This window comes from Rana temporaria, chromosome 2 (assembly GCF_905171775.1).
Source record: "Rana temporaria chromosome 2, aRanTem1.1, whole genome shotgun sequence".
Classification (NCBI taxonomy): Eukaryota; Metazoa; Chordata; class Amphibia; order Anura; family Ranidae; genus Rana; species Rana temporaria.
This window is the reverse complement of record NC_053490.1, coordinates 196,787,030-196,812,947: the sequence shown is the minus strand read 5'-3', so window position 1 is coordinate 196,812,947 and position 25,918 is coordinate 196,787,030. Positions and strand designations below refer to the sequence as shown.

At 42.2% G+C, this 25,918-nt stretch overlaps 1 protein-coding gene across 1 annotated transcript in view; it reads right to left on the bottom strand.

Moving 5' to 3' along the window:
• MYO16 (myosin XVI) overlaps positions 1-25,918 on the bottom strand; it is a 357,599-nt gene that overhangs the window by 66,708 nt on the left and 264,973 nt on the right. Inside the window, exons 28-29 of the mRNA XM_040336205.1 lie at positions 14,989-15,091; positions 7,115-7,211 (exon numbers count right to left, since the gene is read on the bottom strand). Coding sequence (XP_040192139.1) covers positions 7,115-7,211; positions 14,989-15,091 — 200 coding nt within the window. The remainder of the gene's footprint in view (positions 1-7,114; positions 7,212-14,988; positions 15,092-25,918) is intronic.

The following is a 25,918-nucleotide window of genomic DNA, read 5'->3' as shown; positions in this document are numbered from 1 at the left end:
TAATTCTTGTGGAAGACAATTACAGACTAAAGTGAGCCTGTTTCAATGCCCTTTAATAACAATTCAGAAGTCCATATTGGGAAAGAAAGCAAAGGAAAATTAAAGAGCAGCACCGTTTTTTTTTACCAAGCACCAGAGGCAGCAGCAGATGGGTTAAAAACAGGTTCTGCTTTAAAGAACAACTTTGCCACTTCGACAATTCTAAATGAATGTGTTCAGAAAAAAAGAATCGATCACTGAGGCCTTGTACACACGACCGAACATGTCTGCTGAAACTGGTCCGCAGACCAGTTTCAGCGGACAGATCCGACCTTGTGTACAGCCTAGCAGACAGGTTTCCAGCAGACAAAAGTTTTAAAGCATGCTTTAAAACTTGTCTGCTGGAAACCCCTCCGTCCGACATGTCCGCTGGTTAGTACACCTAACCAGCGGACAGAAATCTCCCGCATGCGTCGAATGGATTCGACGCATGCCTGGAAGTATTTTACTTCCTGGTTTGGTGACGTGGCGCGTCAACGTCACCGCCACGTCACCGCGCTGTCTGTCCGCAGGGATTTCGGTTAGATGGTGTGTACAGCCATCAGACCAAAATCTCCCAGCGGACATGTCCGATGAAAACGGTCCGCGGACCGCTTTCATCGGACATGTTCTATCGTGTGTACAGGGCCTCACAGAAACCTTTGGTAAATGTTTAGCAGACTGATTGGCTCACAAACTGTGGATCAGCTAATGAAGTGCAGCACACAACAGATATACAATAAATGAGGCAACATAAAAAAATAAGGTGTGGGAACCATGGGAAACAGAAGGTATTATATAAAGTATGTTGCCTTTATAATTTTAAAGTTATTACAATTATCATCCCTTACAATATTATTATTTACCTAGAAATATTAGGACTATCTTGCAACCAAATATTCAAAGCACCAATCCAAATGGAAAATCGTATCACAACAAAGTAAAAGAAAATAGTTTATATGCACCTAGGTATAAAAACATTTAGGACTAGTTTATGCATCATATACAGTACAAAAAAATTAATATCGCCTTCAACCCAGAGGCCCTACAAATATTGTACTTATCCAGTAGTACTTATACATTAGGTTTAATACAGTATGCATTGTAGTGGGACTATATTTTTAATATGTATATAATGAAATGTATTCACTTCCTCAGGTGATTAAGGATGAATAATGTATGATAAAATACTAATACCATACAGTACATATTTTTTTACCTAAATCATAAATAGCAAGCACCAGTATTTACTTACATTTATGTTGAAGAGAAGATAGACCTATAATAAAAAAAAATAGCCTCCCAGATTTCAGCAAAGCTTCATGTATCATCAAAAGACACATTTTTTTTAAAAGGGAGCCAAATAGGTTTCAAGACAGTACGACTGCAAAGAACACCCACAGAGACAAACTATCTGCAAAAGTCAATGTACATATTTGCCAGCACACCACAGATCACCCAATGTCATCTGAAAAGTTTATTGAAGAATGATCACATTACAAAGGATAAAGTGCACATTTTTGGAGCCGCACAGGAACCCTTCGTCATGCATGTAAAGCGGTCCTGTGCACCTCCGAAAATGTTGACATTGACTTGTGATGTCTCCAGTCTCCACCTGGCTGTTGCTGCAGCACCCGCTACCTTTGAGTTTTGTCCAGGAATGTTTTTGATAGGAATATTAACATTACTATCTGTAAAAGTTTCAGAACATATTTTTAGTCAGTCCATAATAAGATTTAATTTTTTTTTAATATAATGAAATAGTACTTAGCTAATACCTGTCATTCAAGGGTACTAAATGATATCGCAATCTCATGTATGTAATTATACACTGAACACTGTCCTATATGGAAGTATCTGATATACAGAAAAAAATACGGTAGTATTTACAGCTCTAGTAACACAATACAGTTGTCCAGCCACTGTTAACGCATCAAGCTAGAAATACATGCTTATAATTATAACACATGAATGATTCCATAGGGGATAGAATATAAATTCCCAGTCATGTTGGCATCTTTTGGACATAAAGGGGTCCCATGATCCGTAACAGGCCTATGTTATGGACCAGGTGAATGCAGACTCTTCCCCTGGGTAGTGATGAGTGCCCATTGGATCTGTCCTTGTGGTAAGGATACCTGACGTGGCAGTTATTCCTTGTCTTGGGACATCTGCAATATGATGACATCAGAGTGCTCAGGGTCTGTGGTCTCGGTGGCTTTGTTCAGTGCCATGGACCGGACAGGGCATATAAATGAAGCTCATAATCTGGCCTGGAATCATTACAGTGCCAGTGGCAACACCATGAGTGATTGTACAGTCTTTCTATGTGACATTAAAATAGGTAGGTTACACTTTGAAATTGTGTTGTTGATGAATAGACTAGTGGGAATAGCATACCCTCACTATAGAATTGATGTAGCAATATACAGATTTTTTTTTTTTCGTATGAACTATTCCTTATAAGCCTGGGATAATATGATGGTTTCAGAATTATATTAGAAGAGCCTTACTGGGAATCTACACTCTATCCCGTCATGGAATCATTCATGCGTCATAACTATAAGCATGTATTTCTAACTTGATATGTTAACAGTGGCTGGACAACTATTTTATTACTAGTTTACATATATGGGTTTGCGATATTATCTTTAATACTCCAGTTAGACAGGTATGGGCTGAGTACTAGTCCATTATATTTACACTTTGTGGGATCCTTTGGGAGACTGACTGAAAATAGGCTGTGATACTTTTACAGATAGTTTGTTTGCATTGGTGTGCTTTGAGGCCTTGTATCCTGTTTGGTTCTCTCTTAAAGTGGTTGTAACCCTTGCTAGTATTAACACCATACAACACCATATCAAGCTTGAATGTGATTTTTGTTTTTGTTTTGTTTTTTAAATGCGCATACTGAACTGTGCAGCCTCATACCTGTAGGTCATGTGATCGCTCTTGGTTCCACAGTGATGCACGGTTGGCGTGTTCAGTGTCAAGTTATTTACGTCAGGACAGGAAGTGCGTTTCTATGGCTATGAAATGCTCTCAGACTCGGCAGCAGATGTCACTTTCTCTTTTCCCTATCCAAGAGCTGGAATGGGTGAGGAGACTGCTCTGCATTGACTACGGAATATACAAGCACACTGTGCTTTTACGCAGCGCGTCTGTACCTTAAGCAGGATGATGCAAGACACAAACTGATCATGGTAGCCTGGATTGCCTGCCATGCTACTGTGGTCCGTTTACTTGTAAGAAGAGCGACACAGGCACGATCAACCAGGTATATCAAAGCATTTGCAGTCAGAAATAAAATACCAATATGAAAAATCACATTAAACTAATTTTAATGAGACAGTGCAGTATTTTATATTTTTACCTTTACAAACACTTTAAACGATTGTGTTCTTTGATGCTATACGTAGCTTTGCGGCAATCTAGGAAGTTCTTTTTATTATAGGCCTATCTTCTATGGAACATGAATATGAGTAAATACTGGTGCTTGTTTTTCATGTTTTGATTCAAAAATATATGTAAGATCCAAATATTTCACAATACAGTGTTTGTTCATATTCTCCTGAGGATGTAAATGAATTTCACAAAATGCATACAGAAAATATAGTCCCACTACAATATATGCTGCATTAAACCTATATAGTTAGTTACAATGTCTGGAGAGACTCTGGGTTGTAGATGGAATTCATTTTTATGTATATGCTGCAACAATTGGGCCTATGCATTTTTATATGTGGATGCATATAAAACATTTCCTTTTACAATTTTGTGATAAAGATTCATACTTTTAATTTGGATTGATGCTTTGGATATTTATTCAGTTGCCAAGATATTCCCAATGGGGCAAATCCACAAAAGACCTGCCTAACTTAACTTTCAGCAGTTAAGTTACACTGGCGGAAAATTTCTACCTAAGTGCCCGATCCACAAAGCACTTACCTAGAAATTTTCGGCTGTGTAACTTAAGTGCCTCCGTCGCAAGGCGGTCTTCTCATCCAGGGGGCGATGACAATTTAAATGAGGTGCGCTCCCGCGCCAGACGTTCTGCACATGCGTGTGACGTCATTTTTCCCGACGGGCAGCGCGCAAAATTACGTTACGTCGGGCTTTGTGGATTGCGACGGGACAATAAAGTTGCGTCGGGAAAAAAAAAAGTTACGCTGCGAAAAATAAAATTTGAAATTTAAAAAAAATAGCGGCGATCGAAAAAAAGGTATGTTTTTACAAGGTGTTACTAGTTTACACCTTGTAAAAGCATCCCTAATTTTACGCATGCAAAACGTAACTTACGCAGAAAACACAAAGCTAAAAATCTTTGTGGATCTGCCTAAGTACTCATTTGCATACGCAAAGCGGCATTTCGACTCGAAATGCCCCCAGCGGCGGATGCGGTACTGCATCTTAAGATCTGACAGTGTAAGTGTCTTACAGATGTCAGATCTGCTGCCTATCTTTGGAAAAATCCTTTTGAGGATCAGATCCAAAGATAGGCACAGGGATACGCAGGCTGAACAGCAGTTCCGCCTGCGTATCTCCTTTGAGGATTCGGCCCAATATCTCTAGGTAAATAGTTGTAACTTTAAATAGGGATGTTGGCACCCTCTTGATACTTACCCATGAGAGTTTTTGGAACGACTTTCAGTTTTATTTTATAATATGGGGCTTACCCAACACTAAACAAAGAATATAGAATTAAAAATACATGTCCTAATATGATCAGGTGGGAGGCTACCAATGCAATATGACCAGGTTTGTGATTCTACACAGGGCTTTTTTTCTTAGAGAATAGGTGCAGAAACTCCTCTCTTCCAAGTCACCCTTTAATTCTGTCCCCTACCCACCTCTGAGCACCGTTTCCTGGTTTCACCCCTTACCCACCTCCCAGTACCAGCCCTTTTAGGGACTACAGAACCCTGTATCATTTTGTGGTGCTAAGTATTTTTTGTATAGAATTTGTTAATGATAACAAGAAAGGAAGTAAAATAGATCTAGTCAACAATGGACACACCAGCGACAATAGATCCACCCAAGCAACAATAGACTCCCAACAGCCAGCATCAATAGATCCTCCAGCAACATTAGACCCTTCCCTCAACAGCAGATCCCTCTCAGCAACAATTGACCCTCTGCAACATAAGACCCATCCCCAGGAACAAGAGATCCCCCACCAACAGCAATAGACCTTCCAACACACCCCAACACCCCTCGTCATTGCACACATTGGGCCAGATCCACAAACGAATTACGCCGCTAAAATGCCCCTTTGTATCTTTGTTTTGTATCCACAAAACAAGATACGACTGAATCTGGGCTCGATCCAACAGGCGTACGTCTTAGTACGCCGTCGGATCGTAGGTGCATATTTACGCTGGCCGCTAGGTGGCGTTTCCGTTGAATTGAGTATGCAAATTAGCTAGATACGGCGATCCACGAACGTACGTCCGGCCGGCGCATTTTTTTATGTCGTTTCCGTAAGGCTTTTTTCGGCGTTTAGTTACCCCTGCTATATGAGGCGTATCCTATGTTAAGTATGGCTGTCGTTCCCACGTTGAATTTTAAAAATGTTACGTCGTTTGCGTAAGTCGTTTGCGAATAGGGCTTTGCGTAGAATGACGTAAACATTGGCTTGTTGCAGGTTAATTTCGAGCATGCGCACTGGGATACCCCCACAGACGGCACATGCGCAGTTTAAAAAAAAATGTAATTTACGTCGGGTCAAGACGTATTAACATAAAACACGCCCCCATCACATACATTTGAATTGCGCGCCCTTACGCCGCCTAAGTTACACTACGCCGCCGTAACTTAAGGTGGAAATTCTTTCAGGATACAAAAAAAAACCTGTAAGTTACGGCAGCGTAGCGTATCAGAGATACGCTACGCCGGACGGAAGAATGCGCCGCGCTACGTGGATCTGCCCCATTCAGTTCTAGAGGTGTCGGATAGACATGTGCATTCGTTTCATTCCGAATTAATATTCAGACAAATTTTCATTTCGTGCTCTGAATAACGAAATTAATTTCGTAAATTCGGACTGAAATTAGAATCAAATTTTACATCGAACTTCAGTAGAATTCTAACTGTACACATATTGCTGAAATTAAAGACTGTGTGAATTATTAGAGTTTCGAAATAATGCTGTTTTAGTTAAGCCAAAGGGGATTTAAAGAGTCATTGTAATCATTTGATGAAGATTTTTCTTTTGTTTGTTCACTTGATTTGTATTGTATTTATAATGATTCGATTGGTTTGAATAACAAAAAAACAAAACCGGTAATTTCGAAGAAAATTCAAGAAATTCTGAAATACGAATTCCAAATATGAATTTAACTCAACTAAATAACTAAATTAACAAATCGAAAATGAAACAAAACAATTTTTTTTGTCATGTACATATCTAGTGCCGGAACTACGTTCCCCCGCATTCCTGCTGAAAAAAAAGCCCTGATTCTACATAACCAATTTCAAAGCACTTAAAATAAAAATAAACTATCAAATGTTATATATAGTTGTGCCTGTCCTTATTTGCTTCTAATATTACCAACTGTAGATACAGTGCACTACAAATTTTCCATATTACCCAGAGTTAACATATAGGATTTATGAATAGTAATTCAAAGGGGTGCTCATTCCAGAGCTTAACAAGAATTGACAAGTATCTTTTTTTAGATAAATAGTAATTTAGTACAGTAGGGTAAAAACCTAATTACTTTTGCCCCATGGGCTGTGTATATTGCAGCAGAAGATATAGTTGTGTGAAATGGTTGCCATGGAAACTATCTACATCATACAAACGGATGCCTTTAAAAATGTAGCTGCATTTGTGTTGAACATCTAACACTAGCTACCGTAGTTACTAGCTCTTTGATATTATGTCAAACTAATTTTGCAAAATGTGTTTCAAAATATTTGTTTAAAAATAACTTTTGCGCAATTACATTTACATCACATGATTTGGTATCCAATAAATCGGTACAAAATTACCATTTAGCAAATTAATGGGTGGTGGTGATTGCGTGTAGTAAGTTACATGTATAAATCAGTTGTTTGGTGGTAATAATAAAATGAATATGGAAAACAATCTTACCTTTCTGACATAGTATAATTTTTCTCTGCAGCTGAACACACATGTCATTAAGTTGATCAGCTTGCCAATATTTCATAAACACTTTGCGAGTTCCAATCTGCAACATGTAAATATATGTGTTACGCTACATATCCTCTAATAGTAGTATGTGTCCATAGATAAGAAAACCCAGCAGCATGACCTTGACTTGATTTAAGAGAGGTCTTTGTAGTAGACAAAGATGTCCCCATTTCTGTGGTGATGGTGACTACTAGGGCATAAAATAAGCAATACTTTATCCAGCTGTGCTGGTTAAAGCAGTGTTTCAGCCACATTTTTTTTAAGTCAGCAGCTACAAACACTGTCGCTGCTGACGTTAAATAAGGACACTTACCTGTCCTGGGCGCCTGCGACGTTTTTTTGTTTTGTTTGGAGCCTTTTTATGTAATTTTATTTTTTTAGGGTGGACCTCCACTTTAATTTTCTTATTTGATGCATGGTGGGATTTTGTCATGATCCTTGCTATATTGTACTGGGAATTTTTTTTGGGGTCGGTTATGTTTGCTTGTTTCCGTAACTGACTTTAGAACAGCCATATATTGCAACTCCTTCAACCATGATGCAAGACAGAATATTTGACACTCTCTAATTATCACTCAGCACCCATATGTACAAAAGACAAATTAATTTGCACATGTGTTATATTTAATTTTAGTATATCGCTTTCTGGACAGACCCAGATTTTTTTTTTTATAAATCATACAATTAAATAAGCTTTTTATTGTTGCCATTTTTTTTTCAGTGGGAAAAACGTTTTTTTGTAGCGCTATAATTGTGGCTTGTTACCTCTGTCCTGCTTCTTGCTGTCTGAAAGAGCCACAGGCAGAAAAATACATAAGTGAATGCCTTGCGTTATTTCATAGTGATCACAGCACTTAAAGAATTTAAAATGTATACAAATGTATAAAACTTACATTGCATTACAGTATAATGTTCTGGCACTGTCCTATTTACTCTATACTACAGTGACAAAACATTCTGGTTGTATATACATTACCTCACAAATGTGAGTACACCGCTCACATTTTTGTAGATATTTTATTATATCTTTTCATGTGACAACGCTGAAGAAATTACACTTTGCTACAATGTAAAGTAGTGAGTGTACAGCTTGTATAACATTGTAAATTTGCTGTCCCCTCAAAATAACTCAACACACAGCCATTAACGTCTAAACCGCTGGAAACGAAAGTGAGTGAATTTGGACAAATGAAAATGTCCAAATTGGGCCCAATTAGCAATTTTCTTCCCTGGTGTCATGTGACTCCTTAGTGTTACAAGGTCTCAGGTGTGGATGGGGAGCAGTTGTGTTAAATTTGGTGTTATCGCTCTATTTCTCACATACTGGTCACTGGAGGTCCAACATGGCCCCTCATGGCGAAGAACTCTCTGAGGATCTGAAAAAAATAATTGTTGATCTACATAAAGATGGCCTAGGCTATAAGAAGATTGCCAAGAGCCTGAAATGGAGCTGCAGCATGGTAGCCAAGACCATACAGCGGTTTAACAGGACAGGTTCCACTCAGAACAGGCCTTGCCATGGTTGACCAAAGAAGCTGAGTGCATGTGCTCAGTGTCATATCCAGAGTTTGTCTTTGGAAAATAGACGTGTGAGTGCTGCTAGCATTGCTGTAGAGGTTGAAGGGGTGAGGGGGTCAGTCTGTCAGTTCTCAGACCATACGCCGCACACTGCATCAAATTGGTCTGCATGGCTGTCATTCCAGAAGGGAGCCTCTTCTAAAAATAATGAACAAGAAAGCCTGCAAGACAAGCAGTCTAAGAACATGGGTTACTGCAACCATGTCCTGTGGTCCAATGAGACCAAGATACATTTATTTGGTTCAGATGGTATCAAGCGAGTGTGGCTGCAACCAGGTGAGGAGTACAACAGTCAAGCATGGTGGTGGGAGTGTCATGGTCTGGGGCTGCATGTGTGCAGCCAGCACTGGGGAGCTACAGTTCGTTGAGGAAACTATGACTGCCAGCATGTACTGTGACAGAGAATGATCCCCTCCCTTCAGAGACAGGACAGTATTCCAACATGATAACAAACCCAAACACACCTCCAAGATGACCACTGCCTTGCTAAAGAAGCTGAGGGTAAAGGTGATGGACTGGCCAAGCATGTCTCCAGACCTAAACCCTATTGCGCATTTGCGGGGCATTCTTAAATGGAAGGCGGAGGAGCGCAAGGTCTCTGACATCCACCAGCTTTGTGATGTCACTGAGGAGTGGAAGAAGACTCCAGTGGCAACCCGTGAAGTTCTGGTGAACGCCATGCCCTAGAGGGCTAAGACAGTCATGGAAAATAATGGCGGCCACACAAAATATTGACACTTTGGGCCCAATTTGGACATTAATGGCTGTGTGTTGAGTTATTTTGAGGGGACAGCAAATGTACACTGTAATACAAGCTGTACACTCACTACTTTACATTGTACCAAAGTGTAATTTCTTCAATGTTGTCACATAAAAAAAATATAATAACACATTTACAAAAATGTGAGGGGTGTACTCACTTTTGTGAGATATTGTACATGTAGGGATCTGCTGCACTCTACTGTTAGCTGTGTTATGTATAATTATGTATTAGCACATCTGGGGCCAAATCCTCAAATTTCCTGCCTAACTTAACTTTTCCCATTTAAGTTACACTGACTTAAAATTTCTACCTAAGTGCCCGATCCACAAAGCACTTACCTAGAAATTTCAGGCCGTGTAACTTAAATGTCTCCGGCGCAAGGCGGTCCTCTTCTGCAGGGGGCGATGACAATTTAAATGAGGCGCGCTCCCGCGCCGGCCGTACTGCGCATGCTCGTGACGTCATTTTCCCGACGGGCAGCGCGCGAAAATTACGTTACGTCGGGCTTTGTGGATTGCGACGGGATAATAAAGTTGCGTCGGGTAAAAAAAAAGTTACGCGCCGGGAAAAAAAATTCAAAATTTAAAAAAAACGCGGCGATCGAAAAAAGATCTGTTTTTACAAGGTGTTACTAGTTTACACTTTGTAAAAGCAGAACTAATTTTACGTATGCAAACGTAAACTTACGCAGAAAACACAAAGCTGAAAAGCTTTGTGGATCTCCGTAAGTCCTCATTTGCATACGCAAAGCGGCATTTCGACTCGAAATGCCCCCAGCGGCGGATGCGGTACTGCATCCTAAGATCCGACAGTGTAAGTCTCTTACAGATGTCGGATCTTCTGCCTATCTTTGGAAAACTGCTTCTGAGGATCAGTTCCAAAGATAGGCACAGGGATACGCAGGCTGAACAGCAGTTCCGCCTGCGTATCCCTTTTGAGGATTTGGCCCCTTATCTCAGAGAGGTTGGCTTTGAAAACCCAAAGAAGGAGGGAGTGAAGAGAAAGACAGAGAACTGAACCACATGGTCATATACACACAGGGGCTGCTACAGATCAGGAGCAGAGACTATTATGCTAGTATTCCTATGTTCCAATAGTTTAACTGCAGTTGCCCATAGCCAACTTTATTATTAAACCCACTCTTCCGCTTAGCAAAGGTTCTGGTTCTCTTCTTGTTTATCCACATTTTTAGTGCAATATCCTGTTGGGGGGGGGGATCAATTTCTCATGCCCACAATACCCTCAATTTTGGTCTGTTTATACACCAATACAAGTCTTTAATATAATCTGTTCAATAAGTGCAATAAAAAATGCCTGTTCTATCCTTCTAGAACTCCACTGAGCATTTAACTTCCTGTAGTAAGCTGACTGCACTCAAACCTCAAGCATTTTTTTTAGACCTGTCCAGTTCACTATGTGATCTACAGAACACCTTCCATTATGGTATGGAAAAAAGAAAAGAGGGAGTTGTCCTGTAGCCCTTGCAAACTTTCTGCCATAGGATGACAACATTACTCCTACATAGATGCAGTACAATGAACAAGCATTGTCACTCTAAGACAGAAAGTGTGTTACAGGTAGTGATGATCCGAACACACCTGGGTTCAATTCAGGCAGGTTTCAGGGAACATGGGTGAGGTTTGGGTACTTAATTTAAATCCATGTAAAGTCAATGTCAACCAAAAGTTAAAACACAGTAGTGGGCATTTTTTAGGCGACTGTACTAGACATGGCATTGTCAAACAAAATACACGGTGGGAGGGGGGCTGGGCACTGTATCAAAGCAAAATAAAATGACAAATTCCGTTTGACTGGGAGCTCCCCTCATTGGTTGCCAGTAAAATACAGAATTACTTTTAAGCCACTCTGTCTGACACATAAGTGTGTTCAAGGAAATGCCCCCCAATATCTATGCGAAAAATTAAAATGTCACAACCCCAATCGCGTTCTGCGATCCACCAACCAAAATCTACTCCAGATACCCAATGCCAGGTACAAGTCCAAAGGAGAACAAAGATTTGGAATCCAAGGACCTAGACCAGGGATATGCAATTAGCGGACCTCCAGCTGTTGCAGAACTACAATTCCCATGAGGCATAGCAAGACTCTGACAGCCACAAGTATGACACTCAGAGGCAGAGGCATGATGGGACTTGTAGTTTTGCAACAGCTGGAGGTCCGCTAATTCAGGGGTTGACAAATTTGCTTGGAATCTAGGAGCCAGCTAAAAAAGTTAGGAGCCAGAAAACGCACCCCATCCTGGTGCGCTTGCGTGCAGAAGCGAACACATACGTGAGCAATGCCCGCATATGAAAGCGGTGTTCAAACCACACATGTGAGGTATCACCGCGATTGGTAGAGCAAGAGCAATAATTCTAGCCCTAGACCTCCTCTGTAACTCAAAACATGCAACCTGTAGATTTTTTTAAACGTCGCCTATGAAGATTTTAAAGGGTAAAAGTTTGTCGGCATTCCATGAGCGGACGCAATTTTGAAGCGTGACATGTTGAGTATGAATTTACTCGGCGTAACATTATCTTTCATAATATTAAAAAAAATGGGGATAACTTCACTGTTGTCTTATTTTTTTATTAAAAAAAGTGTAATTTTTTCCCAAAAAAAGTGCGCTTGTAAGACCACTGCGCAAATACGGCATGACAGAAAGTATTGCAGCAATCGCTATTTTATTCTCTAGGGTGTTAGGATAAAATATATATATAATGTTTGGGGGTTCTAATTAGAGGGAAGAAGATGACAGTGAAAATAGTGAAAAATTACATTAGAATTGCTGTTTAACTTGTAATACCAACGGCCACCACCAGATGGAGCCAGCTTACACATCTGGTGGTAACTTGTAATACCAACGACTCACCACCAGATGGCGCCAGCTCACAAAAAAAACTAAATAATTTTTTTTTTTTTGCCCCCCATCCAAGCCAAGTCGCCAGGACCCTATTTCTAGTCGCCATGGCGACCTGGCGCCCGGGATTTGTCGAGCCCTGCGCTAATTGCATATCCCTGACCTAGACTTTGGAACGCTCTACCAACCAGCATCCGGTTGGACGTGAATCACCTGGCCTTCAGAAAAAAGTACAGTAGGGAAAGGATACTAGGCGATTCGGTTCGCATGTGTTGCGCTGTATACGTTTCTCGCTCACTCACTGTACATACATGCTTAGGATGCAGCAGGTGCCCACAGCCCCCTAAGGAACCACTGGTAGCAGTAAGCTGTCATATGCAGAAGGAGTATAAATACCTGTTCTGTATATGGTTTGGGCCCCTGCCGAACAGGTGACTTCATGGGCAAAAGTTTGGGCATTTATCTGAATGCTCAAACAGTCAAAGTTCATGCTGAACCTAGGTTAGGCTAAACCTTTGGCTTATCCCTTGTTACAGGCAGACTCACTAAGGGAAAATAAAGCAGAACAAAACTAAAATAGTAAACTAATCCATCTACCATATCTACGTACTAGTAAGCTGCAGTATATAAAATGTTTGTTTTTGGTTTTGCAGGGTTTTGCTGTGTGATTGGGGTGTGCAAATTTTCAGAAATTGATGAGGAAAATTACAGAAAAGAACAGCTCCTGGTGTGCAGTTCATCTACATATTTAACTGTGCCCCTGGAGTTCAGCTTTACGTTAATCAGAATTTGAATCAATTATTCATCACTGATCACATTAATCTTGCAGTCATTTTAACACAATCATGAGAGCAGTATTTTTTGACAACATGAAGGAGTGTTTTAGTGTTTCATCTGGAGGAAGTCATTGGTTAAAAAAAAAACAGAGAAACAATGGAATGCAACACCATTATTAATAAAACTCATCCTTAGCATCATTTTTGGGTGCCAAATTAGGAAAAGCAGTTTTGAGAAAAGTTTCCATTTCTACTCTTAAAGTCTAGTGTTAAGGCAGAAGGTTTTTTATCTTAATATATTCTATGCATTAAGATAAAAAGCCTTCTGTGTGCAGCAGCTTTCCAGCCCCCCTTATACTTACCTGGGCCCCATCTCTATCCATCGATGACCACAAGTCCCTCGGCTGTCTCTCCCTCCTGATTGACTGAGACACTGCAGTGGCACCATTGGCTCCTGCTGCTGTTAATCAAACTCAGTTAGCCAATCAGGAGAGGGGGCAGAGCCAAACCACTTCTCCGTGTCTGAATGGATACACAAAGCTGTGGCTCGGCTCGGGTGCCACCCTAGCAAGCTGCTTACTGTGGGGGCACTCAACAGGAGGGAGGGGTCAGGAGTTCCAGCCAGGCACCCGAGAAAAGAAGGATCCGGGCTGCCCTGTTCAAAACCACTGCACAGGGCAGGTAAATATATTATGTTTGTTATTTTAATAGCAAAAAAACAAGACTCTAGTATCACTTTAACCCAGCCATAGATGGAAAGTTGGTCAGTTCAGCAGGAACCAGACACATTTTAATCCATCTATGGACAGGCTGGTTTTATTGAAGTCAGTTTATCGATCGAGTTCAGTACAACCAGCCTTTCAGGCTTTTTTTGTTTGATTACTGCCACAGGTTATAGAAAGAAGAGACCACCGCTCCAGATGATGTACCTCAGTGGTGAATGAAATAGCCCAAAATCCAGTGGGTGCAGGCAATGCACAGAGCATAAATGGGAGAAAATAAATTTTGGACAGCCGCACTCCAATAAAAGGTAAAAAGGTGGTGCCTTTTATTCTGGTAAAAAATACTACAAAAGCAAGAAAAAAACACCAAACAGTGAGGTAATAGAGCTAACTAGTTTCACATTGATAACCATTGCTTAGTCATAGCTAATGACCACCTTTTTACCTTTTATTGGAGTGCGGCTGTCCAAAATGTCTTTTCTCCCATTTATGCCACAGGTTATAGCCACCAGCAGTTATCATTGCATTCTGAAGGCAGGGAAACCTCCCAATGTCAGAATACAATAGCGCAGCAGGAGGGGTTTCCTCGTCAACATTGACTATGTTGATGGGGGAATCTAGTCATTTTCTTACTAAGGAATGAAAATGAAAATATATGGCCAACCTTAGTCTTGACAAGCCTTTTCCAACCTTTATACCACAACCTTTATACCACAGAGAAACCCTTGAAATAACTTTTTGGTCTCAGAAAACTTACTGTGTTGGTCATTGAGAAGAATGCTTCTTACGTTGGCAATCAGTGGGAAAAAAATCACACTTACTGATAGCTAAAATGATAATCGGTATATGAGAGGTGGAAATGTCAAATTGCTCAAACAAACCCCTACCGACCTCCGGAGGACCCTAGCTGAGAAATTCTGGTCTAGACACATTCTGAAATTAAAGTCATTGAAAAAATGCTTTCCCAATGGGCAGCACATAGCCTTAACTGGAAAAGATGACCACCATGGAGATACCGTAAAAGTATGTGACATGGAGCTAAGAACAAAATGAAAAGAGAATGGTATGTGCTAAAGAGATTTACCATGCGTAAATATATTTTCACTATGATTTACCTGCCATCCCTGCTGTTTGCATTGCTCAAGAACATGGCGACATTTCTCTTCTGGTGATGCTTTGTGTTTCTCTCTTGTTAATATTTCTGTTAAGTGCTTATACCTGCAATGCAAGTGAAGGGTTAGTATGTAAGGCTGCTGGCAGATAAAGATCCATTGGTAGCAGCAGTTCAAATATGAACTAACAATCATTTATTAGTATAAAACGTATGAGCTAGAATCACAGTATAAGTATCCGTAATGTACTTAAAAAAAAAAAAAAACATTTATAAGCACATGATCGTAGGCACTATTGTGAAATAATTTTTTACTGTGGATGAAACCTTGAAACAAATCCATGAAAACATGAGAGTAATATCCAAAATGTATGTATTGAGGAATACAAGAAACTGAATAAATACCAGAAACCAGGTCTTCAGTGCTGCAAGGCAATAGGGCTAATAGCTGCATAGTCAGAAAGCGATATGGGTATAATGGTTTTAAATCAAGGATACTGATGAAAATACTAGTTTCAGCATATATTGCTATAAGATATGATGTGTTATCTTTCTCCTTTTAGAAGTGAAGCAAGCATTCTCCCATCACAATACTGAGGAGAACTGTGTAATTTATTTGGGTCAGGTCACACAATCTCTAGTTTATAATTTCTACACAAAATTATTCATATGAGTAGTTGTGTCAGCAAATGATCATTTAAGATTTGTATAGTCAAATATTACCGGGTATTTAATAAATCATCCCTGGTTCTCTTTTTTTAAATTAGCTCTTATCAATCGCAGACATTCATATAGTGCTACAAAGGTGACTGGAAAATTAATCTGAGCCATGAATTTCTTAACAGCTATATTTATAGGCTTAGCCAATTGTCCACTAGAAGTGATAGCTATATGCTGACTTAGGGGGGAAAAAAAAATATACGGTACATCTAAAAAAGATACTTTGAGTAATTGTAATCTGTTATAATCTTCTACACACTTTAATCTTGTCAAATTATATCTTCACAAAATGTGTGTAAAGAGAAAGTATATATTTTCTAGCATTTTTTTTGCTTTAAAAAAACATTGTATCAACACCCTTGTTTCTGTGTGTATCATTGAATTCTCTACATATTGTGGGCTGCAATGTTTACTCAGACATTGTTTTTTGCTTTGCATAATTAGAATTCTATGAGTCAGACAATTCACCGAAACAAAATTACTCACTAGGTTACTGTTGTTCCTAACACCATAGTGTGATAGGACTAAGCCCTTCACTAGTGGCTAATCTACAAGTTCCTCTATTTATTATAGTAAGAAAGGAGGAAAAGGGAAAACAAGAGTGCCAAATTCAGAAGTAAGAGGTTCAGGGGTTCAGTAGCATGTAAGTATAAAAACAGAGATTAGTGGTATTTAGAACAGAGTGCATGGGTCAGAACTATGTAGGGAAAGAACAGGGGTCAGCAGTATGAAGGTCAGTGTGCAGGACTTAGTAGCTTGTAAGGCAGAGCACAGGTGTCAGTAGTGTGTAAGACTGAGTACAGAGGGTCAGTGGTATGTAGGGCAGAGTACACATGTCAGCAGTGTTTACAGCAGCACACAAGGGTCAGTTGTATGTAGGGAAGGATACAGGGGTCAGCAGTATGTAAGACAGAGTACAAGCGTCATTAGTCAGTGGGAGAAAACTGCCCAGAATCATTGGTCATTTGGAGAAAAATTTCTGGCATCATTGGTTACTGGGAGGAAAGAAATTCCATGATGCTAGTGGAAGGAAAAAGTACTTTGACATTAGCAAAAGTAAAACACAGAGTGCAGGGGTCAGTAGTATGTAGGGCAGAATTCACGGGTCAGCAGTGATTAGGGTACAATACTGGGATTGGTATTTTGGAGGGCAGGATACAGGTGTCAGTAGGGCAGGATACAGGGGTTAGTAGTATGTAGGGCAGAGTTCAGGGGTCAATAGTATGTAAGGCAGAGTACAGGGTTAAGAGTATGCAAGGCAGAGTACAGGAGTTCGTAATATGTAGGGCAGAGTACAAAGGTCAGTAGTATGTAGGGTAGGGTGTAAAGGTCAGTACTATGTAAGACAGAATGGAGATGTCAGTAGTATTTATGATAGAGTACAGGGGACTGCAGTGATTAGGGCAGAGTACAGGGGTCAGTAGCATGTAGGGCAGAATACAGTTTTTGTGCTATTAAGTCTGCAGGCCACGTCCTACCTCTTTCTCCCAGGAGTTTTGAGTGAAACCCAATAGACTCATTTTTGTTTGTACCTAAAGTGACTAGCACCCATCTGTCGAGTCTTGACATCACACTATTGCCTAAGTAATTCACACCCTGAGATAAAATATCAGCCGATCCTGTCTCTACCACCATGCTTCTGGGGTACAGGGGGGTGCTACATGTGTTTGAAAGCAAACTTAGATTCCGTGAGATGTACATATTTGCTTAAAACAGACATTGTTAAAAAAAATAAAAAAAAATAATTCGGAAATTTTTTGAAACATCTATGTGTGTAAAGACACAAGAGATGAATTACAAAGTCCTGTCACAGTGGTACCGAACACCGGAGGTATTGAACAAGTGCTACCCAGACATGGTAGATAGATGCTGGAGGTGTGGGAAGAGGGGAGGAACACTAATGCATATTTTCTGGGCCTGCCCTAAGATTTTAAACTATTTGGGTAGGGGTCGGGAAATAACACAGAGATTTAGTGGGACGCAGCTACCAGACGAATGGTCTTTTTATCTGTTGCAAGATACAGAGATGTCAGCGAGACGATATAAGAGAACAATGACCTGCCATCTTTTAAATGCTGCCCGAGCATGTATACCAGGGACGTGGAAGCAGACATCCCCTCCAACTATAAGGATGTGGCTTAATAGAGTTGAAAATCTGAATAGAATGGAGGATTTGGTTTGGACCTCAAGGCAAAAACGGAAGGTATATTTAGAAATATGGGCAGAGTGGAACACATTTAGATATTTGGAGGAGAGAAAGGCCTTGATGGACGCGGATTGAGGGAGGGGTGGACGGGGGGGGGGACCTGATGGGGGGAGGAATTATGAGCTTTTTCTTCTTTTTGTATTTTTTGTCTCCTTTTTTTTTTTTTTTTTTTTGTGTTTGTTTTGTTTAGTTTGGGGGGGGGGTTATAGGGGAGGTAAGGCAGGAGGAACAGATTAGGTGCCCCAAGCCCGACGAGATATGGATCTCCCGTCGGACAGGTGGCAAAAGGGAAGGAGGGCAAAATGGTATTAGGGGAGCGGATCAACAAAAGTAGATTTGGGGTAGCAGGGAAGGAACAAGTATAGGAAGAGAGATAATGTAACATATTATGAGCCTCTTTTCTTCCCCCAAAAGAGATCCACCTCCCCTTTACTTTTTGTTTTTACTTTTATTATTTGAATTGTTATGAAGATAATACTGTTACTTATGTATCGACTGATTTAAACCAGAGGAATGCCTCCTAGGTTTCTGTATACTCTTGCTTTGCTAAAAAAAACAATAAAAAGAAGATTGAAAAAAATAAATAAAAAAAAATAAAATAAAATGAGAGAGAAAAAGATACTGGGGCAGATCCTCGTACAGCAGTGCATTTATGCGCCGGGCGTAGCGTATCTAAGATACACTACGCCGTCGTAACTTACTTTTTTTCAAATCCTGAAAGAATCCGCGCCGTAAGTTACGGCGGCGTAGTGTATCTTTGCCGGCGTAATGGCGCCTAATTCAAATGGATTGAATGGGTGCGTGTTTTATGTAAATACGTCATGACCTGACATAAACAAAGTTTTTTTTTAACTGCGCATGCGCCGTCAGTGGGGGTATCCCAGTGCGCATGCTCGAAATTAACCCGGAACAAGCCAATGCTTCCGGCGGTGACGTCATTCTACGCAAATCCCTATTCGTGAACGACTTACGCAAATGACGTAAAAATTTCAAAATTCCATGCGGGAACGACGGCCATACTTAACATTGAGTATGCCTCATAACAGCAGCTTTAACTATATGCGGGAAAAAGCCGAACGAAAACGACGTAAAAAAATTCGCCGGCTGGACGTATGTTCGTGGATCGCCGTAAATAGATAATTTGCATACTCGACGCGGATTTTGACGGAAACGCCACCTAGCGGCCGCCGAAAAATTGCATCTAAGATCCGACGGTGTACTCAGACGTACGCTGTCGGATCGATCCCAGATGCCGTTGTATCTTGTTTTGTGGATACAAAACAAAGATACGATGCGGGAAATTTAAAATTACGCCGGCGTATCAAGAGATACGCCAGCGTAATGCTTTTGTGGATCTGGCCCAATGATTATATTGCACACATTAAAATGTTTATTGAGTGAATGTTACCTTTGGAAACTGTAAGTTCAGATTGCAAAGAGAATGTTAGTGAAGCCGTGAATACCTAATTATGTATGAGGGGGGAAATAGGATTTTTATTAGCACATGGTTGGATATTCAATACACATCTTCCAAAATGAATGTTTTTTGCTATATCTTAACAAAGCAAATTTTTATCAATTATATGTTATATGATAATATATTCCAAAATAAAAAAAAATATGTGTTCTACAGGGGGAAGAATAAGAATATACTAACATACACATGTGCACACATACTCAAATGCACAAAATACATAGTGCCAATGCATGGAACTTGGAATTTAGTTGTCATAGAAACAGAGAGATTTTGATAAGTCTACAATGGTGATAGAATCCTCATTTCCTGACGCATTCATGGCAGCACACACTGGGTTGTGACTCCGCCCCCACAACCTGACAGGATTGGTTAGCTATAAATTTGAAGGGGAGACGCCCCGCACCATTCTCTTTTTTTTATCCTCACCTGACAGATTGGACGAACAAGCAAGAAGCATGCCTCTTACCGCAGATCGCCCCAGCAGGTTCAGCCTCTCCTGTTTGGAAGTCCCTCCTGTACAGTCTCTAAATGAGCTTTATGGTGGGAACCCCCGTTCTGGTGGTCTCAGGGGCTCTGGAATTATACTGGCATCTGTAGCAAGCTTTAAAGAAGCTTCAAATCTCGCAGTGGTCCCCACTTTCGCTCTGTCTTTCCTTCCAGTGCAGTGTGTGCTTCCACAAAGGTATTTGTATCATTACATTTGCCACTAAGGTTAGTCCGTTTTGTACCTTTGCCTGCCTGTTGTTTTTTTCTCAGCTCTGCTGAGCCCTGTGGTTCCTCTGACACCCCATACTCTCGGGGTCACCGCCGCGTACCCCTCAGCGCTCTGCGCATGCACGCAGCTCAGTGATGATGCCGCCGGTCTCCTCTGCCCTCTTCCAAATGGCGGCGCCGTTTAAAAAAAAAAAAAAAAAGGAAACACTCCTATCGCTCTGTAGTTCTGGCTGCAGTCCTGCTGCTCTGCTCTACTCAGAGTGAAGATTGCACCAGGTGTGTGCAGGCTCGTCCCAGTTCAGCCTGGGCCAATTGATTACACAAAAAAAAAAAAAAAAATAGGAACAAATAGGATAGAAGATATAATACATTTATATATTAATTTATAACATATTATAGGAGAAAGTATATCCATAATTAAACAATTAATATAATCCAAAAAATAAAAAATAAAATAAGGATAGATATATGTATATAAATCATTATATTTAATAAATATAAATGTTGGGGGGGGGGACATATTGTAATGTTTTCCCTTCTCTCTTTTTTCCCACCTTTCCGGGCTGTCTCCCTGCTATCCTCATGGGGGCCACTGCCCTCGCAGACCACCATCAGCTGACCAGGTATAGAGGCCGTCCAGAAGGTGGTAAGTAGAGAAGAGACAAAAAAGAGAGCTTGGCCACTGACGCTACAGTTTTGGTAGCCCTATCGGGTCAAAAGACGCAAGTTTGCGGCACAGAGGGAGATTCTAGCCATGCTTCCGGCAGAAGGCGCAAGAAGTCACTCAAGGTTACCCTCTTGCTTTCTTCAATCAAGGCATAGCCGCTCGCGTCACAGCCACTCCTGTCATAGTCGGTCCCACCGCAGACAATTACCTTCATCCCAGATGGAGCTATCTTACCCGCACCACAGCAAATGTTTGCCAAATATGCGGGGCGCCAGCCTTGCCAGGGGAATTGGCCTGCCGCTCGTGCTTCATTAAAGTAACCAAGGATTCAGAGGCCAGAGTATATACTAAGCTCCTAGGAGAATCGCACAGGGATCAATTGTGGGCGATCCTTCCCCAAGCACATCGCCCAGCACCCGGCCGTTACGCCAGGCTGCAAAAACCCTCTCTAAGAATGAGGAGTGTGAGCAGGCGTCGGACTGTCTCTTCTTTAGTTGAACCATTTGCCCATTCAGTCGAGGAAGCGATCGGCTGGGAAGGGGTTATGGCAGAACCTCTGAAGGTTCAGAAATATTTCCTGGTGCTGAAAAGGGGGCCCTGAATCATTTCCCTTCATCAAAGAGCTGGAAAACCTCATAAAAGGATGAGTGGGGGAGATCGCATAGCGGCCCAGTATGAGCAACAAGTTTGCAGATTGTACCCCTTGTGGGAGTCTAGGATCAATTCTTTGATCAATGCAACTACGGTCGATTCATCTTTAATGCGACTCGCTAGAGACGTTTCTCTACCGATTGAAGATGCAGTTACCATCCGGGACGTTCTTGATCGTAAAATCAATATAGAACTGAAAAAAAGCCTGCTCCACGACAGGAGACGCTAGTAGGCCGGCTATCACCACGGCGGCAGTAGCTAAAACTATCGCTGCATGGGCGGCTAACATTGAGAATTCCATTCTAGAAGGAGCCGACCAGGGGAAGATATTCTCCTCCCTGCAGGGAAATTAAGTTGGCTTACGGCTCCTGAGGGGGCGACTTCATGACTGGGAAGAGCCTTATGGCTGAGACCCTGGATAGCGGAGACAGCATCAAAATCTACTGGTGCAAAACTCCATATGGCGGCTCAAGTGTATTTGGCACAAAGATGGACTTGGTCATCTCCAAGGTTACCGGGGGAAAATCCGGGCTGATTCCCTCCGATAGGAGACCAGAGCCCCAGAAGGGCCCCGCTTACAGACGCGATCTTCCTGTCAAGTACAGGGATGCTAGATCCTACCGTCCCGGCAGGAAATTTAGGAGGGACTGGAATACTCGACCCTCATGTATTTACAGTAAGCCAAGGCTATCACAGCCGGGGAACAGCAGAAGTCCTTTTTGAGGGTCCGTCTGCCCACCCAGCTCAGGTGGGCACCAGACTCAAGAGATTCGCTCGGATATGGGCAACTCGTATAACAGATTCATGGACACTATCCTCTATCAAGACCGGTCACAATTGGAAATTCATGGGCACATTGCCAGGGAACACATTCCAGCCTACCAAGTACCTCCACACCAGAAAGGGAGGGGGTTTTATTCCTCTTTATTTCTGGTACAAAAAAAAAAAAAAAACAGGGGATCTACGTCCAGTCCTGGACCTAAAGAGGTTCAACAGACGATCAAAATAGAGGCCCTCAGATTGGAAAAGCCTTCAGTCCATTTTGTTGACAGTGACGTGGGAGACTGGATGCTATCTCCTAGATTTTTCGGACGTTTACCTTCACGTCCCGATCATCCCGCCTTCCAGAGGTCCCTTCGGTTCTCAATCTATTAATCTCATTCCAATTTTGGTGCCCCCATTCGGCATCGCCTCAGCACCCAGAGCATTCAGCAAGTCAGGGTGTTCCTAGGGGCAGAATAATATACCAGGTTGTACCGGGTGCAACTCCCTCAAGAGAGGCTGAAGCCCTTACTCCAGAAGGTACAGAATCTGCTATCATCCAGACGTCTACTGTCAGAGCCTGCCTCAGTACCCGGGGGGTCATGTCAGCATCCATACCTTTGATACAGTGGCCCCTGTGACACATGCAAGTCTTACAGAACTCCTTTCTCAGGCAGTGGAATGGAACGTCATACTCCAAACCATTCACATCCCGAACTGGGTAAAGCAATTAGTATGGTGGTGGACACACCCGTCCAACCTCAGGGAGTCCATTCCAATAGTTCCCCCAAGTCCAGAAGTAGTAACATCGACGCCAGCCAGGGGGGATGGGGTCCACACTATCTAGACCAAGTAGCCCAAGGACAGTGGCACTTTCGGGCTCAGGGCATAGTGTCAAATATTTTAGAGCTCAGAGCAGCCTTCAGGCTCTCCTGGCCATTGCGCCTCTTCTAGAGGGGAAGAGTGTCCTGATCAGGATGGACAACAAGTAGCGGTGTCATGTATCCAGATACAGGGGGGCATCAGGAGTCGCACGCTTCAAGAGGAAGCTTGCCATATTGGAAAGGGCACAAGTGCACCTGTTAGATCTATGGGCAGTGTATGTCCCCGGCAACACAGAATTCGTTGGCCAAACTACCTAAGCCGAGAGACACTTTCAAACAACGAATGGTCCCTGAACCAACAGGTATTCTCCATTCTTACGAAAACTTGTGGAATACCAGAAGTCGACCTAGCGGCCACGCCAAAGAACTCCAAGTGTCAGAGGTTCCTGTCCAGAGCTCACTTTCCATCAGCCGAAGGACAAACTGCCTAGCTCTTCCATGGAGCTTCGAGCTGGGGTACATTTTTTCTTCCAACTTCTCGGATTACAAGATTCCTGTCCCGACTTCGGAGGTCCTCAGCCACGGTTATTGTACTAATACCGTTACGACCGAGGAGGCCATGGTTTACGACCCTGCTACAACTAGGTACGCGGCCTCCAATACATCTTCCAGTAACCTGGGATCTCATACATCAGAGGCAATTCTTCCATCCAGCCCAGAGAAGCTGCATTTGCAGCTTGGAAGTTGAGAGGGCTAGGTTAGGGGAACTAGGATACTCTCAGGAGGTAATATCAACCTATTACAAGCTCTAAGGAGCTCCACTGATGTCACCTATACTAGGATCTGGGAGAGGTTCGTGTCGTCGCAGCAAAGAGATTGGAATCCCATCTCAAATTCTTGAATTTCTTCAATCAGGGCTTAACAAGGGCCCGGGCCCGGGTACCCTGAAGGTGCAAGTATCCGCCCTTTCAGCATGACGGGTACTAGATGGGCTCTTCATCATCCGGTCACTCTGTTCCTCAGGGCCTGCGTAAGATCAGACCACCTAGGAGGCCAGCCTTTCCAAAAGGGGATCTCTGTGTAGTACTCGAGGCCCTGTCCAATCCACCCTTTTCTCCATTCAACTTAGTCTCACCGTGGAACCTAGCTCTGAAGATGGCTTCCCGTATTGCGATCACCTCAGCTAAGAGGACGTCGGAGATACAAGCACTTATGGCTACGGAACCCCTATTTAGTGTTCTCCCCTGACAGAGTGGTTCTGAAGCCCATAGACCATTTTTATCCAAGGGTAACTTCCTCCTTTCATTATAACCAGGACATCGTCCTTCCATCTTTTACTAATGAGAGGGGCGAGTCCCATGACTAGGATGTCAAGTCTACCATCTCCAGTTACTTCACAGCTACATCTCAGGAAGACGGATTCTGTCTTAATTATCCCACACGGGAGCAGACGAGGTCAGCCAGCTACCTCCCGTACCATTACCTCTTGGTTGTTAGTGCTATCGCGGAGACCTATTCCATCCAGCAACTTACGACTCCTAAAGAGCATTAGGGCTCATTCGACAGGAGCAGTGGCCACTTCTTGGGCAGCATTTTGCGGGATTTCACCGGAAACCATAGGTAGAGCAGCAACTTGGTCTTCCCAACACATCTTAATTTCTCACTACAGAGTGGATTCTGCTCTCCTGGCTACCGTCGACTTTGGCAGATCTGTTCTTAGAGCCAATTCCTCAGCGCTATAGAGAATAAATATTACTGTTTTCTTGCACCCTCCCGACTGGCGAGTTATTTCCCAGTGTGTGCTGCCATGAATGCGTCAGGAAAACGGAAATTGTATACTCACCTTTCCGTAATTTTCCTTTCCTGACGCATCTTCATGGCAGCACACAGATGCCCGCCCTATTGTTTTATGATGATATATACAGAGAATGGTGCGGGGCGTCTCCCCTTCAAATTTATAGCTAACCAATCCTGTCAGGTTGTGGGGGCGGAGTCACAACCCAGTGTGTGCTGCCATGAAGATGCGTCAGGAAAGGAAAATTACGGAAAGGTGAGTATACAATTTTCCGTTTTTCTGCAGTTTTGGACCCGTGGCACAATTAATAATATTATATTTCTCAGTTTCAGATTCGTCAAATTGTTATTTCTATTTTAACTGCTAGGAAATTAGAGATTCTGGGCCAGATTCACGTATCTTGTGCGGGCCCAGAATCTCTAATTTCCTAGCAGTTAAAATAGAAATAACAATTTGACGAATCTGAAACTGAGAAATATAATATTATTAATTGTGCCACGGGTCCAAAACTGCAGAAATAACAATTTACGGCGTAGCGTAAATGGGCCGGCGTAAGCCCGCGTAATTCAAAGTAGGCTGGTAGGTGGCGTGTTGTATGGAACTGAATCGTGACCCCACGTAAATGACGCGCCTAACGAACGGCGCATGCGCGCGCATGCTCAGTATCACGTAGAATTTTCTCCCTAAATTACGCCGGCTCAATGCTTAGTCGACGTGAACGTAACCTACGCCCATCCCCATTCACGTACGACTTACGCAAACGACGTAAAATACGATGCTGTTCCGACGTCCATACCTTAACATGACTTACCCCTGCTTTATGAGGGGTAAAGTTACGCCGGTCGTACGCCTTACGTAAACAGCATATTTTAATACGCCGGGCGCAAGTACATTCGTGAATCGGCGTATCTAGCTCATTTGCATATTTGACGCGGAAATATACGGAAGCACCCCTAGCGGCCAGCGGAAATATGCACCCCAAGATACGTTGGCGTAGGAGACTTATCTTGGAAACAGTGAGGCGTATCTGATTCTTTGAATCAGGCGCCGAGATACAACGCCTCCATTCGGACTTACGAGGGCGTATCTGGAGATACGCCGTTGTAAATCCTTTGTGA